The sequence below is a fragment of the Equus quagga genome, chromosome 7 (assembly GCF_021613505.1).
Source record: "Equus quagga isolate Etosha38 chromosome 7, UCLA_HA_Equagga_1.0, whole genome shotgun sequence".
Taxonomy (NCBI): Eukaryota; Metazoa; Chordata; class Mammalia; order Perissodactyla; family Equidae; genus Equus; species Equus quagga.
The window spans coordinates 70,213,043-70,228,473 of NC_060273.1; the positions used below are offsets into that span (position 1 = coordinate 70,213,043).

General features: G+C 43.7%; 1 protein-coding gene across 1 annotated transcript in view; it reads left to right on the plus strand.

Moving 5' to 3' along the window:
* The window catches only part of PDE6A (phosphodiesterase 6A), a 56,916-nt gene that overhangs the window by 18,588 nt on the left and 22,897 nt on the right, over positions 1–15,431 (plus strand). Inside the window, exons 6-10 of the mRNA XM_046667498.1 lie at positions 3,436–3,500; positions 9,809–9,875; positions 10,486–10,533; positions 13,613–13,762; positions 14,348–14,491. Coding sequence (XP_046523454.1) covers positions 3,436–3,500; positions 9,809–9,875; positions 10,486–10,533; positions 13,613–13,762; positions 14,348–14,491 — 474 coding nt within the window. The remainder of the gene's footprint in view (positions 1–3,435; positions 3,501–9,808; positions 9,876–10,485; positions 10,534–13,612; positions 13,763–14,347; positions 14,492–15,431) is intronic.

The window sequence follows — 15,431 nt, forward strand, 5'->3', positions numbered from 1 at the left end:
TCTCTCGAGGAGTTTATGAAGGAGGTGTCCTCATTATCTCCATTGACAGCTGAGGAAATTGAGGTTCAGAGGCGGTCAACTCATGTGCACGAATTCAAACCCAGCATGCTTTTCTCTCTGGTAACTATCGTGGCAGTCGTGCTTTCTAACATTCCCTTTTGCCTTCTAACATCACTCTCACACTTTGTCTGCCACATTTATATTAGAAATACAGCTTTTGTCCAGATTTAGACCAATTAACCTCCCCAAATCTTGGGTCTCAAGCTCCCCGGTAGCAGGTACACCTCACTTCATCTCCTTTTAAAAATAAAACATTGTACATGTGTGTTTTAATTATTAACAAGTTATACGGGCTAATTCGGTTTCATGGAAAAAAACAAAAAATCGCACTCATTTTAAAACTAGTATATTTCATGCACGATGATTTGGCTGTGGCTGTGTTTGTGGCTCTTTCAAAGCCCCTTGTGTTACAGCCTTCGCTGCTCAGGTGGAAGGTAACAAAGCTGCTCATTGATGGCTCAGTTTGGACTCTCCAAAGGCTGGTGAATTCATACATGAATATGGCCTTGAAGGCAAATTGGCTGAGCTACAGTGTACGGAAAAATCCCTGTTTACCTAAAGCACACTGATCTTTTTGTTACTTTCTGTGAAAGCAAACTGATTCTCTCGTGGGTTTCAAAAACATCCATTTCTAACCTTTCTAAAAGAGTCTCGCGGAGACCCCAGGGTGGGGCAGCCTGCCGGGCCCAGGGAGCCAGCAGCTTGCCTGGGAGCTCAGTGGGCAGCCCAGGTCCAGGGACAGATGGCCCTAAAGCAAAGAGCTGAAGAAGGCCAGGAAGGTGGTGGAAGTCGGCCCCCTCCTACCCCCAGGTGGACACTCAGCTCAACCAAAGTCCCAGCAGATAATGTGGCCTCCTTTGCTTTCTAGAACCGCCCACAGGGTACAACTTCACTGTTTAAAAATGTTCTTAGCTCAATTTGTTTACGTTTATTGAAAAAGTAATACATGACCACAGTGAAAAGCTGATACCACACAAAAAGGTACATAACAGAAATCTAGCCTCCCCTGAGGCAGCCACTGTTAGCAGTCTATCTTTCCAGAAATGTCTATGGAGATCCGGATATTCCTGGACATATATGCATATTCCACCACCACCCTCGACAAATGTGATGAGTCTATTTTATGCCTTACTTTTCCCACTTGACGATATTTTGGCGTCTTCCCCTCTTGGCACAGAGATACAGCTACTTCATTCTGGAGACGTGCAAAGTATCCACCGTACGCAGGCACCCGATTTGTTTAACCACCCTCCCAACGTTAGGTTGTCTCCAGGCTCTTTCAAGCATTCTGGCTGAGAGCCCTGGATAGTGTAATCGGCACTTTTACCCACATTTGGGACGATATCTGTAGGATGCATTCCACATGTGGAATTACTGGGTCAAAGAACACGTGCATTGTAATCTACGAGAGATATAGCTAACTATCCAACCACAAGCTTAGAATCATAGCCAGGAGGGACTTTCAGGATTATCTAGTCCAGGTTTTAAAATTCTGCAAATGCCATTGAACCTCAGACATCCACAGTGGCTGCCTTGGCCAGGAGATGATGGGGAGGAGGAGGACAGGAAAGCGAGTGAGAGAGAACAAAAACAGATACAAGCTCTCCAGGTGCCTACCTCTGCTTCCATTAGGGCGGCTCCGCTTTCCTCTGCTTTATATGATTAGAGCCCATGCTTTACTTGGGGAAATGATTCTGCTGCTTAACAGCAACAACAAACACCGCTCATCTAATTTTACAGTTGGGGAAACTGAGGCCCAGAGAGTACACTCCAAGACTAGAGGATGAGTCTTTTCACTCTGGATCTCTTCTTAGCCCCATTTCATCATGCTGGGGGTTCATCTAGTCTCCTCTTGGATGCTTCCTACCCTGGGGAGCTCACACCGACCCTGGGGCAGCCGATACCATTGGGACAGCTCCAGCTTCTGCCTCTGTTTAGCCAGAAAGTGCCTCGTGGGAAGTGCAGTCACTGTAGCTGCTGCCACTGCTGGCCGTCGAGGCACAGAGCCTCTCCCTCATGAGCCTGGGGAAGGTCACACTTGCCTGTCAACCAAATGGGCTTACAGACACCTTTGATTGAATCAGAAATTTCTTTGTGGGGGTTCTGAGTCAGGAGGTCTGCATGGGCCCAAGTATCTATATTCAAATCTCTAGAGCAGTACTTGTCAAAATACCTGTAGTAAAGGAATAGTTCTCTTTTTCTCCTAATTTCCAATCCATTTTAGACTGATCCTTTTCAAAACATGATACAAATATATAACTAGAAAAATAAAAATTAAAACAACATGCAAAACACAAGTCCCTTTTTTAAAAATTAGTTTCAACAGACCTAACTTAACTCAGGCAAGCTGCTATAAAAGTTTCTAAACGCTACTCTCAATTTCTGTCTTTATCTCATCGCGGAATGCTAACAATAGTTTGCAGGCAGGTACCAGTCCAGGGACCACACTTTGAGTAGCCCTGTTCTAGGTGAGAGTGATGCAGAAAGTAAAACACTGTTTGAAGCTCTTAACCTTAAGTGATGTAGCAGGAAGAGCCTGAGCACAGGAGTCCCGGGCGTAGGCTCTGGTCCTGGCTCACTGCTTTACTGTAAACGAGGCCTTTCATCTCTCGAGGTCTCAGTTTTCCCATTTGTGAAGTGGTTTCTAATCTGTCCATCACAATTGGGTGTTCAGAAGATCTAATAAGGTGATGGAATTTTCCCTGGAGAGTTAAGGGAAAGGAGCCACCTGCCAATATCCATCTACATGTTAGGAAGTCGTGTAATTGAAGAGATCTACTTTAAAAGAGTGGGCATTTTAATGGTGCAAGGAGGTGGGAGGAACAGAAGAGGTGGAAAGTAAGTTGGGAGGCACGAGGCATGATTGGGAAGGCAGGTCTGGAAAAGCTGACACAGCAAAGAGTGGCTGAATGGTAGGAGCGAAGGAGAAGAGGGGGCCATGACCGTGAAGCTGAGCCCTGATGGAGGACGGCTGGGTTCTAAATGGGAAAAGATTCTAAGTGGGACAGGAGCCTCCTTTCCACCTCCCTCTCTCCCTAGACTCCAGCAACAGTCTTTCTCTCTTTCTCCTTGTACTCAACCCCGAGGTCCCCTTGGAACCCTTCCCATCCCTCTTTCCAGCCCCAGATCCCAGCTTCTGCCTGGTCACTGTGAGCTGGTTCCAAGGAGGAGAATGCTGAATCTTGAGAGCTGGCTGAGGACAGTGAGCTCCAGAGGCAGCCAGGATATGCCCTTAGAGGAAGTTATGGTGAGGCTGGTGCTTCTGGAAAAGCATGGGGCCCACGGTAGAGAACAAGGCCTATCTCATGGACACACTCCTGCTGAAGTTCTGTTTCAGGCTCTGAAGGTATATATTTCTCTATCTCTTTTGCCTAGGAAATCAACTTTTACAAGGTCATTGACTACATCCTGCATGGTAAAGAAGACATCAAAGTAATCCCGTAAGTTTCTTCTCAAAACGTGTAGAATTGCAGGCCATTGTCAATGTCCATAAGATACTCATTCCAAGATCGGCACTAACCAAACCCAAGGAGGCCCCACACTTGGTGAGAAGCAGGGAGAGCAGAAGAGGGTGGGGTGGAAGGGTGGGAAGACCACACAGGTTGGGATATGAGGCCCAAGTAGGAGCAGAGACTTGATCAGAGCCACAGATTGCTGCATTCTGCGTTAGCTGCTGTGAGTTCAAGCCCCAGATCCGGCGTTAATAAGTGGACTGTCTGGGCCTCAGTTTCCCATCTATAGAATGAGACCGTGGGATCTGGTCAGGGTTTGTCAATCGTTTTCTGTAGAGGCACATCTGGGACCCATGGAGGGGGTGAGGCAAAGGCAGGAAGTTGGCAAAGAAAGTGACTCAGCCCTCAAGGAAAGCTTATTCTCTAACGTTCTCTTCTTACGTGACCAAGCAGGATCATGACAAGGACAGAACTCCCAGAGGGCGAGGCCTCCAATCTGCCCGTAGGTGGTGGGCACTCAAAGGTCATTTTAAAATTCGAATAGTCAAGAACCTTTTATACTATAGGCTTGTACTTTTTTGGTCAGTAGAGCACTCTCAAAAATTTAGTTGCCTTATTAACTATTTAAATCTCCTCCCCGTGCCAAGAGCCACACCCACAGTTCTGTCTCGAGGCTGGCTCTCTTTCCCAACTGAACTGCAGGCTCTTTGAGGCCACAGTCAGGTTCTGTGGGAGAGCCATACCTTTAGTCTCTTTTCCCAGAGCCATTTTATCCAAGTGAAGGGATACATTGCATGTCATCTTAACAGGGTGTGAGAGGCCACGGCTGCTCCCAAGACAGAATTGTAATAATCTGCCACTCAGATAACCCAGTTCTCAGGTTTATCTGTTACTGCTTGGGAATGAGAAGTTCCTTCAAGTTCCTGAGTTTCTGGGTTCTCTCTGTTCATTCTTGCTTGCATGAGGACTGATTCTTTTCTAAACTCATCCTTTCCTTTTTTTTTACCTTGTCAAATGCATACTCCTCTACCTTTCTGTTTTTGAACCACTTTTCTGGAGGTACAAGTTTATTAAACTCATTATCTGTGTTCTATATCACAAGCCACAATTTTCCCCAGTGTGTCACCACTGCTCGTCAAGCAGCTCCTCCTTCTAGCCTCTGATCACTCACCTTGCTGCCTTCCACCCTGCCCTAAACTATGTCACATATTTTAGGTCCTTTGTTCTGGCAGGACTATCTTTCTGATAGCAATTTTTCCATCAGCCAGGAGAGGCTAGGCTATGCTATAAAACCTCAAGACCTTATTGCTATAAATAGTAAAGAGTTATTCACCATTCTACTACATGTCAATTGGTGGGCGTGGTTGGACTATAACATATGGATTATAGTCAAGCAGGTGCACAGCTGAGAGGGCAGTCACCATTTTAAACCTTGCAAGGTTGATAACTGCTGGAGAAAAGAAAGAACTTGACAAAATACACACGGGCTCTTAAACATCCATTTGGAGGTGACGGACATCACTTCTGCTCACATTTCACTGGCCGAAGGTGGTCACATAACCATATCTAACTTCAAGCAGACAAAGAATGCCACCCTATCAGTGCCCAGAAAGAGAGAGAGTCAGAATACTCATAAACATTTTGAACGGCTGCCTCAGTATATGCCATGTAAACTGATAGAGGGGAAAATTGAACAGTAAATCAAACCAAAAGAAGGCAAAATAAAAGTTTAGAAAGGACATAAAGTAGGTGGGAAAAATACAAAGTGTATATTAAGACAATATTTAAATCCAAATATATCATTAGTTACTTCAAATATAAATCAACTAAATGTTCCAGTTAAATGACAAAGGTTGCCAGGCTGGGTAAGAAAGAAATCTATCACATTTCACTGAATCTAAGATGTACAGTTTTCTACCTTTTGACATTTCTGAAGTAGAATCAATGACACTGCACAATCGCGGTCAGCCAGACGGCAGTCATGATACAGTTGTTACTGCCTGCCTATGCACGAGCTTGGTCATAGCCATTCATGTTGCTGTGACTTCAGCTGAGTTATATGCATTGTTGGTTGTATCCACATTGAATCTAATTGCCATAAAAGGTATCTTAGAGATTATACTATGATGCAGCATTGCAAAAAAAGTTGCTTTGAATGGCACAAAAATACAGGAAAAAGGTGTGAAATGCAAAAATCTATATCTAAATGCTAAAAGAGCTTTGTTGACATTAATAAAGTAATACTTACAAGTTCAAAAAGCATTGTATTACAGATTAATTGGCAGCATATTATCTCTCAGTTGCATGAAAGAAATAGCTCTTTAGGGGCCAGCTGCGTGGCCAAGGGGTTAGGTTCGCGCACTCCGCTCTGGAGACCCAGGGTTTCACCGGTTGGGATCCTGGGTACAGACGTGGCACCGCTCATCAAGCCATGCTGAGGTGGCATCCCACATAACACAACCAGAAGGTTCTACAACTAGAATATACAACTATGTACTGGGGGACTTTGGGGAGAAGAAGAAGGAAAAGGAAGAGAGAGAGAGAGAAAGAAAAAGAAAGAAAGCAAGAGAGAGAGAGGGAGAAAGAGAGAGAGAGAGAGGGAGAGAGAGAGAGAGAGAGAGAGGGAGGGAGAGAGAGAGAAAGAAAGAAAGAAAGAGAAATAAAGAAAAAGATGGCAAAGAAAGAGAGAAAGAAAGAGAAAGAAAGAAAGGAAGGAAGGAAGGAAGGAAGGAAGGAAGGAAGGAAGGAAGGAAGGAAGGAAGAAAGAAAGAAAAAGATTGGCAAGAGAAGTTAGCTCAGGTGCCAATCTTTAAAGAAAAAAAAGAGAAGTAGTTCTTTAAAGAAGTGATGACTTCCTAGATATGAAGAAACATCCTATATCCTGTTTACAAAAGACCTATCTAAAGGATAAGAATGCAGAAAGGTTGAAAGCAAAAGAATGAAATAAAAGATACACCATGCAAATTATAATCAAAAGAAAACTGACGTAACTATGTTAATAACAGATAAAAATAGACGGTATGTCAAAGTGCATTAGTAGAGATAAAGGTAGTCACGTTTTAACGGCAAAGGGGCCATTCACCTTGATATTACAGGAATTATGATTCTGAATTTGCATACACTTAATAACATGGCCTCAAAAAAAAAAGCGGACAGAAATATAAGAATACACAGACAAATCCATGTTTGCTAATTGATAGAGCAGACTAAAATAAGAAACAATATAGAAGATTTGAATAAGACAATGAACAAACAATCTAATGGATACATACAGAAGACAGCACCCCACCCCCCAAACTATAGAACACTCAGTATTTCCACGCGTCCACGTGATGACATTTGCAATAACTGGTGATATAATGGGCCATAAAGCAAAGCTCAACACGTTTCAAAAGATTGAAATTATACAGAGAATGTCCTCTGGTCTCAATGAAAATATGCTGGACTATTTCAACAAAAATAATAACAATAACAATAATAATAATAACAAAATAACAATAATAACAAAAACCTAATTAGAAGAATCTTCATATGCTTGGAAACTAGGAAATACTCTTCTCAAAAAATAGGAACACATTTCCAAAGAACCCATGGGTAAAAGAACAAATCAGCAGAAATTAGGATATATTCTGAACTGAAAAATAATGGAAATGCTGCATAGCAAAACCTATGTGATGCAATGAAATCACGCTTAAGGTGAAATTTACAGCTTTAAATACACATATTGGAAAAGAATAAAAGATAAAAAAGTGATGAACTGTGTACCCACCTGTGTCACTCAGGGTCTCGACAGATAACAGGTGTCACATTCAAATTAGGATAATTCAAGGCGGATTTATTTACAAAGGGACAAATTACAGAGGTGTGGTTAGAATGAAGGAAAACAAGAGAATGCGCTAGTGGCAATATTGTTGTAACCACTCCTGGGCCCAAAGGGAGATTTCTAGAACTTAGAAGGAGAAAGAGGCAAGAGGCATGTAGAGCAGGCCACCTTGAGAGAAGCATTGCCCTTCAATCAGGGAACACAGAGAGCCCAAAGCACCTTTGCCAGCGAGGACCCAGGGAAATAAATAGCCTGACTTTACTGTTCTACTTTCCTCTATTCTTTGGCCAGATCTCCCCACTGGGCCCCACAGGGAGGAGCAGGTTGGAGAGTGGTTCTGGAGGGGCAGACAGAAGCTGTCCATCACAGCATCTCAAGAAATTAACAACAAACAAGCACAAAAATAAACCCAAAGAAAATAATAAAGAGAAGCCCAGAAATTAATGAAATAGGAAAAGATAAATGATGAACAAATGCCAAAAGTTGGTTCCTTGATAAAATTGACATATTTCTGGTAAGATTGAGCAAGAAAAATAGAGAGAAAATCAAATGAGCTGTATCACGAATGAAAAGGGGGGATAACTACAATGACACAGACATTTAAAAGATAATAAGAGATATTATGCTAAAAATATTTTAAATCTAGATGAAATAGGCAAATTCCTAGAAAAATAAAACCTACTAAACACAAATCAAGAAGAAATAGAAAACCATGATAGTCTTACAGTAATAAAATAAATCAAAACCTTCCCACAAACACACTCCAGGCCCAGATGCCTTCATGGGTGAGTTCTACTAAATATTTAAGGAAGGGATAATGCAATTCTTATAGAAATTATCCAAGAGAATAGAAAAAGAAGTGGCTAGTGTAAACTTGATACCAAACCCCACAAGGGCTGTATGAAAAAGAAAATTCACACCAAGCTTACTTGTGAACGTAGATGCTAATATCCTAAATAAAATTTTAGCAAATAATAACCAATAAAGGATTATATATCATGACCCAATTGAGTTTATTCCAGGAATGCAGGGTTGGCTTAACATTAGAAAAATCAATTAATACAATTTACCACAGTAAGAGAAACATGACATAGTTACCTCCATAGAGGAGAACTTTCTTAATCTAAAGAGAATTTTGAAAAGTATCTGAAAACACTAAGTATTGACAGAGATGTGAGGCAAAGGAATCCCTCATATACCACTGATGGGAGTGTAAATTGGTACCACAACTATAGAAAACACTTTGGGGGGCTGGCCAGGTGGTGTAGTGGTTAAGTTCATGTACCCTGCCTGGGGTTCATTGGTTCGGATCCTGGGTGCAGACCGACACACCACTAATCAAGCCATGCTGTGGCCAGCGTCCTATATATAAAGTAGAGGAAGATGGGCACAGATGTTAGCTCAGGTTTAATTTTCCTCAAAAAAAAGGAGAAAAGAAAAGAAAAAACTTTGGTCTTGTCTAGTACAGTTGAAGATATGCATGTCTTATGACCTAGTATTTCTACTCCTACGTATATGCCATGTAGAACCGAGAACATTTATACAGCAGAATGTTCATAGCAGAAATGTTTATATTAGCCCCAATTGAGGGGAATGTCCATCAACGGTTGAATGCATATATTGTGCTACAGTCATACAAAGGAAAACTGTAAGTCAGTCAAAGGAATGAATTACAGCAACATAAAAAAGAAGTCAAACGAAATAATATACATTGTATGATCCCTAAATGAGGTTGAAAAACAGGCAAAATTAAACTAAAGGGCACAGGAAAGCATTGTCAGGTGGTCAAACTCTGCAGAAAAGCAAGAATGTAACTATCATAAGGTCAGAACAAGGGTTACTTTGGGGTTAGGGAGAAGGCTGTGAGTGGGAGGAGCAGGTCAGGGCCTTTCGAGGTGCTGACAGGTTGTTCTTGATGGGGATGTGGTTTCACAGGTGTTCACTGTGGAATGATTTATAAAGTTTTTAATGCATTTTTTCATGTCATATTTTTTCTCACAATAAACAAGTAAAAATAATAATACCGAAGATTGGAAGGTTGTTGTGAGGGAGAAATAAGTATGTAAAGCATGCGGCTTAGTGCTTGGTATGAGGTAGGAGCTCACACTAGAGGAGTTTTCCCACGTTCTATATAGCATTAAGTTAACCCTCTCCCTGTAAGTATTAATGGAGGGAAATGATGGCATCTGTTTTTGATCTGCAGCCAATAGCAATCTTTTGAATGAATGTTGTCTCTGTTCTTGCATAGTCAAACTCCTTGTGCAATCAATAAAATGTATTTATCACTCTTTTCTTGGTGTCTAAATTTGGACATCAAGATGCTTAACCAAAATTCGGGGCTTGTTCAGGTATAGTGAATGGAAGCGGGTGCTGGAAGGCACCAGAGAGCAGAGGGAGGGCAAAGACCCAGGCTCAAGATTTTAGTCCAACTCTTCCCACAGCAAAGCTTACCATTTGTCTTTGGCATTTACAGGAATCCGCCTCCCGACCACTGGGCGTTAGTGAGCGGCCTCCCCACTTATGTTGCCCAAAATGGCCTGGTGAGTGATACAACTTTGAAGGGGGAAGGTGTCGAATCAGGTGGGAGAGTGGAAGGATCTCAGATCAAGAGAGTGGAAAAAATGATGGGAAGTGTGGATCTGTAAAAGCCCGATTCTCTCATTTCTCAATTCACTCGACAGTTGGTCCAAGGAGATGAACAGAGACCTGACATTTGAGGAAATATGAAATACACACAGAAATAAGCCTTAAATGGAAAGGTGCCTAGTCTCACTGACGCCTGAAGATGCTTACACACACATGAGGGACAAAGTCGTGACTGGCTGGCCTTCCAGACTCACCACAGACTGAGTCCCAACCTCTATACCAGAGACTTAGTTGCCACTCCCAGCCCCCCATCCCTGCCACGTTTCCAGCCATACCACGTACAGCAGAGCTCCAGTGGGTGGAGTAGCAGCATCCCCTGCCCCAGAGAGAAGGGTTATGTCTGTTAATGCCACATCATCCCCATATCAGAGCCTGGTGACCCCGTATCCTTCCCCAGGCCCACACTACACAAAGCTGCTTATGTAGCAGGCGTTTCTTGAGCATTTTCTATGCACCAGGCACGAGTCTAATCACAACTCCATTATTCCTCTTCACGGCTTTCAGATTTGCAACATCATGAATGCTCCTGCGGAGGACTTTTTTGCATTCCAGGTAAGTCATTCTTTATTCATTCTCTTAGTCACATGATTTTTTCCCCCCAAATAGGGTTAGAATACATTAGAATCGACCTATTTTATTGGGAGGCAGTCTCAACAAAGTGAAAACATGAGTGGAAAAAGTCCTTTGCCCGTAGAAGTAGGGAGGGAGTTAATTTGGTAGTTTCAAGGTCCCACTCAGTTTTTTTTTTTTTTTTAAATCCAAATTCCATTTTTTTTTTTTTTAAAGATTTTATTTTTTCCTTTTTCTCCCCAAAGCCCCCCGGTACATAGTTGTGTATTCTTCGTTGTGGGTTCTTCTAGTTGTGGCATGTGGGACGCTGCCTCAGCGTGGTCTGATGAGCAGTGCCATGTCCGCGCCCAGGATTCGAACTAACGAAACACTGGGCCGCCTGCAGCGGAGCGCGAGAACTTAACCACTCGGCCACGGGGCCAGCCCCCCCACTCAGTTTTAATGTTCACACCCTTTGCTATCTGGCCTCAGGACCTTTGCTTATGCAGTTCTCTCCCCAACCACCACCTCCTGCCCAAATCCTCTCTGCTCTTCAATGACAGCCTCAAATGCTATGAAATTTCTGTGAAGTTTTATTGTTTCCCTTGTTTGAATATCATCTCTGTCTCCTTGGGATTTTCATGGAATGTTGTTTAGTATTCCATTTGATTTTGTCTGTCTTTCTCACATATGTTTGTGGAGGCCATCCTCTGTGCCAGGCATTGGCACAATGCTACACTGGCTACGATGGTGGACCAGACCCGCATGGCCTTTGTCTCCAGGGAGCTCATGATCAATGGGGAGAGAAACACGTGGAGGGCTGGTGGGGCAGAAGGGCAGAGGGATAGAGGAGGGAATCTCTCAGGGGGCCTGACTTAATCTGGGAAGAGTCTAGGAACGTGTCCCTGAGGAAATTTTGTCTGGGCGGTAAAGAAAGGAGAGAAGACTTCAGGAAAGAGAGGACTTGTCAGAAGGAACTAGAGTGGATCAATGAATCTGGGTGAGAGACTGAGGAGGAGAGTGACAGGAGGAGGTTCTAGAGAGGCAGCCAGAGGCCAGATCCTGCAAGGCCTGGAAGGCCATGCCGGGGAATGTGTCTCTCTTACTGCCTTCCCCTTGCTTCACCTTGTCTTTTAGACCAATTCATCTCAGCAAAACACCGGCTTCCTTTGGTCCAGGGTTTCTTGACATCTTCAGCTCTAGGCGCCCTGTCAGTGTTTGTTGAGTTTAACATGCTAGGCATAAGAAAAACCAAATCATTAGCAATCAGGAAGTAGTTAAGAAGGAAATAAAAATGACTCTTAGGAAAATTAGCATATTATTTTTTTACTCCTTGAAGAACATTACGAAAGGGCTTAAAGAGAGTATACTTCCAAAGCTAAAATCTGCATCTTGTATTATGATTTTGACCATATCAGTGTGACATCTTGCGCTGTGATGTTGACCATATCAATGTGACGTCTTGTGCTGTGATGTTGACCATATCAATGTGACATCTTTGCTGTGACTTTGACTATATCAATGTGACAAGCCCAAATTGTTGCTGAGAGCTGCTAACCTGATTATAACACAACAGAATTTGGTCTTTACCCAGGTCAGCCAATTAATTGCAGTTTACACACATTAGGAAATCAAATCTGATCTTGTTTTAGATTCTCTTTCCCGCTCCAACTCATCTTCCACAAAGTAGCCTGAGTGATTTTTTTAAAATATAGGTTGCATCAAGGAACTTCCCTGCTTAAAAGTTTTTAATGCTTCTCCATTTCTCGTTCAATAAAATCTGCCTCCTTATCAAGGTCTCCAGAGGGAAGGGATTCCCTGAGGGTGAGGTAGAGAGCTGGGAGAGATGGAGGCCTTGACCTTGTCTCCTGAGCCAGCCCTGTGCTCTCTGGGCTGTGTTCTGCTCGTCTCTGGAGACCTCTCCTGCCAGGTGCTGGATTCCAGAGTTACTTAAATAATAACAATGATCATCCTGCCACCTTAAGAATCTTGAAACTTTCAAACAGGAAGACTCTCCAATTCCAGGAAGCCTTCCTTGACTTCATTCTCTCCTCTGGCCCCCACAGTACCTTAGAGAACTTCCCATATGCAGTGTAATGGCCTGTTGACCTTCCGGACTGCGGGGAGGCCTGAGGACCACATCTGTGCCTTACTTGCCTTGGTTTCCCCAGCCACTAGCTCAGTTTCTCATACATTGTAAAATGTTTGATAAATGTTGGATGAATCAATGGAAAAAGAGTCTAGAAATTATCTAGTCCAGTTACCCCCATTTTATAAATGAGGAAAATGAGGCCCAGACAGATGGGAAACATCTCACAAAGGGCACCTTGTGATTGACCAAGAAATTTCACCTCTATTTTCCTGTTTGCTCCATGAGGCACATACTTTGACTACTGTCTCCAGCTGTAGATGAGGAAATTGAGGGCCATGGAGCTAAAATGACACGCCGAAAGTAACACAGAGGGGTCAGCCCATTGGCATAGTGGTTAAGTTCACACACTCTGCTTCAACAGCCTGGGTTTTTGGGTTTGGATCCCAGACACGGACATACTCCACTCATCAGCTATGCTGTGTCAGCATCCCACGTACAAAGTGGAGGAAGCTTGGCACAGATGTTAGCTCGGGGCTAATCTTCCTCAACAACAACAATAATAAAAAGTAACACAGAAAGTCAGGCCAACAGGCAAAAGGTGCAGGTTATATCTAGCCGAATAATTCAAAGTTACAAGAATCACCAACATGCCCCTTTTAAGCCAGCCGCCTGTGGTCAGTGCCTATATCCGAAAGGAAACGCGACCTCCCTGGACTGTTTGTGTGCATCATTATACCCCCAGCACATAATGAATGCACTGCCTGGCACATAACGGCCCTGAAATCTTAGGGATGAAAACAATATGGCTATCTGGCTTAAGGAGCTCCCACCAGATGGGCTGTCTGCTCATAGCATTTGTTTGGTGACTAAAACCATGCAAAATCCAACAGGGTCTACCCTCTTGCCCCCTCCTCAGCCAGTCAGGGTCACGATGCAGCTGCCTCTGCAGCCTGGTACCCTAGGAAACCTACTCTGGCTCTTCTCTTGTAGAAAGAGCCTCTGGATGAATCCGGATGGATGATTAAAAACGTCCTTTCTATGCCAATTGTGAACAAGAAGGAAGAAATTGTTGGGGTGGCCACGTTTTACAATCGCAAAGACGGGAAGCCCTTTGATGAAATGGATGAGACCCTCATGGAGGTATGGTCTTTGGGGAAGCCTTTTGCCATTGGGATTCAGAGTTGGCTGGCCACCATGCTTGGCTTCCAGAGCTGCATGGTGGGGTCCTCGTGTGCTGCTCCTATCCTGGGAGGGATGGGGAGCTCACCTTGTAGCCGCTATCCTGACTCAGCCTCAACGTCCACTTTCTTCCCTCTCACTTCTGCACTGCCACGTGTTGTCGGAGAAATCCACATTGGCTTAAAAAAAATTTAATTCATGAACTTTACCTTTTAGAGCAGCTTTGGGGTCACGCACAACTGAGCAGAAGATACGGATGTTTCCCATTCACCCCTTATTCCTACATGCACACAACACGTTGCCTGTTTGTGAAGTGATTGTGCACAAGAACGATGCTTTCTGTGTGTCAGTGCTTTATTTAAAGTGCATTCCCATCCGTTATGTCCTCTTTTCCCCGCAATATCTCTTTGAGGGGGGCAGCACACAGCTGATCAAACCCATTTTACGGCTGAGAAAATGGAGGCGGAGACAGTCTTGCTCTAGGTTACAGAGGCAGGATCAAGCCCGGATGTTCTGCCTCCGATTCTGCCTTTCCTTTTTTTTCAGTCTTTGACTCAATTCCTGGGCTGGTCTGTCTTAAATCCTGACACCTACGAGTCCATGAACAAACTTGAGAACAGGAAGGATATTTTCCAGGACATGGTAAAATATCATGTGAAGTGTGACAATGAAGAAATCCAGAAAATCCTGGTGGGTAAAGTTCTTTTCTTGTTTCTTCTCTGGCAGAGACAACCGCCCGTTGGAGCTGTGGCCAGAGCGAGGCAGGACTTAAAGCTCCATGAGGGCAGACGCTGGGCTGGGCTCGCTCGCTGCTGTAGCCCCCTGTCTCACACAGGGATGCTGCGGGCCCTGGCGTTGAGTGGATGAATGAATGACGCACAGGTGCCCGAGGGTCGCAGCTAATGGCTGCTCTGTGCGGCCTGGGGGCAGCTGTCCCTTGCAGGGACACCTCAGTCTTAGGGCCAGATCTTGGCTTAACAGTTCTGGAAACTCCATTTTTCACTGTGCTCAGGGCTGACTTAGTAGTGGAGATGGAGTCATCCAGCTGCAGCCCCTACTCTGAGAGGAGACTCTATCTGACACATCAGTGGACAATGGTCAGTTCCTCAGAGCTGGGGTCAGCTCACTTGGAAACTCAACCTTTCTGAGCAAAGAAATAGTTCAGAGGGAGTTAGATGTTAGCAGAGCCCTCACATAATTTCATCACTTTACAGTTTATAAAGCAAGTGCACACTTCAAATCCTGTTTGATGCTTAGAATAGCCCAGTAAGATGGACAGAGTAAAGATTTTCCCCTATTGTAGAGATGAAGAAATTGAGGTCCAGAAAGATGAAGTAACTTGTCCCCAAATCACCCAGCTCATTACATAGGCCTCACTTAACCTTTATGAGGATAACGAGCAAATCCTCTAACATTCTTACGAAGGAGCTGCCTAGGAGGTAGTGAGCACCCCATCATGAGAGGTATCCAAGCAGAGGTTGGATGATCATAAATCAGGGGTGCTATAGAGGAGAGTCCTACCTGGGGTAGGAAATTAGAAGAGATGCTTTCAAATATATGTGAAAATCAGTGATTTAGCATTCCTGGAATTTTGGTCTCAAAGAGACCAAGATTTCAGGAGCAAATTGAG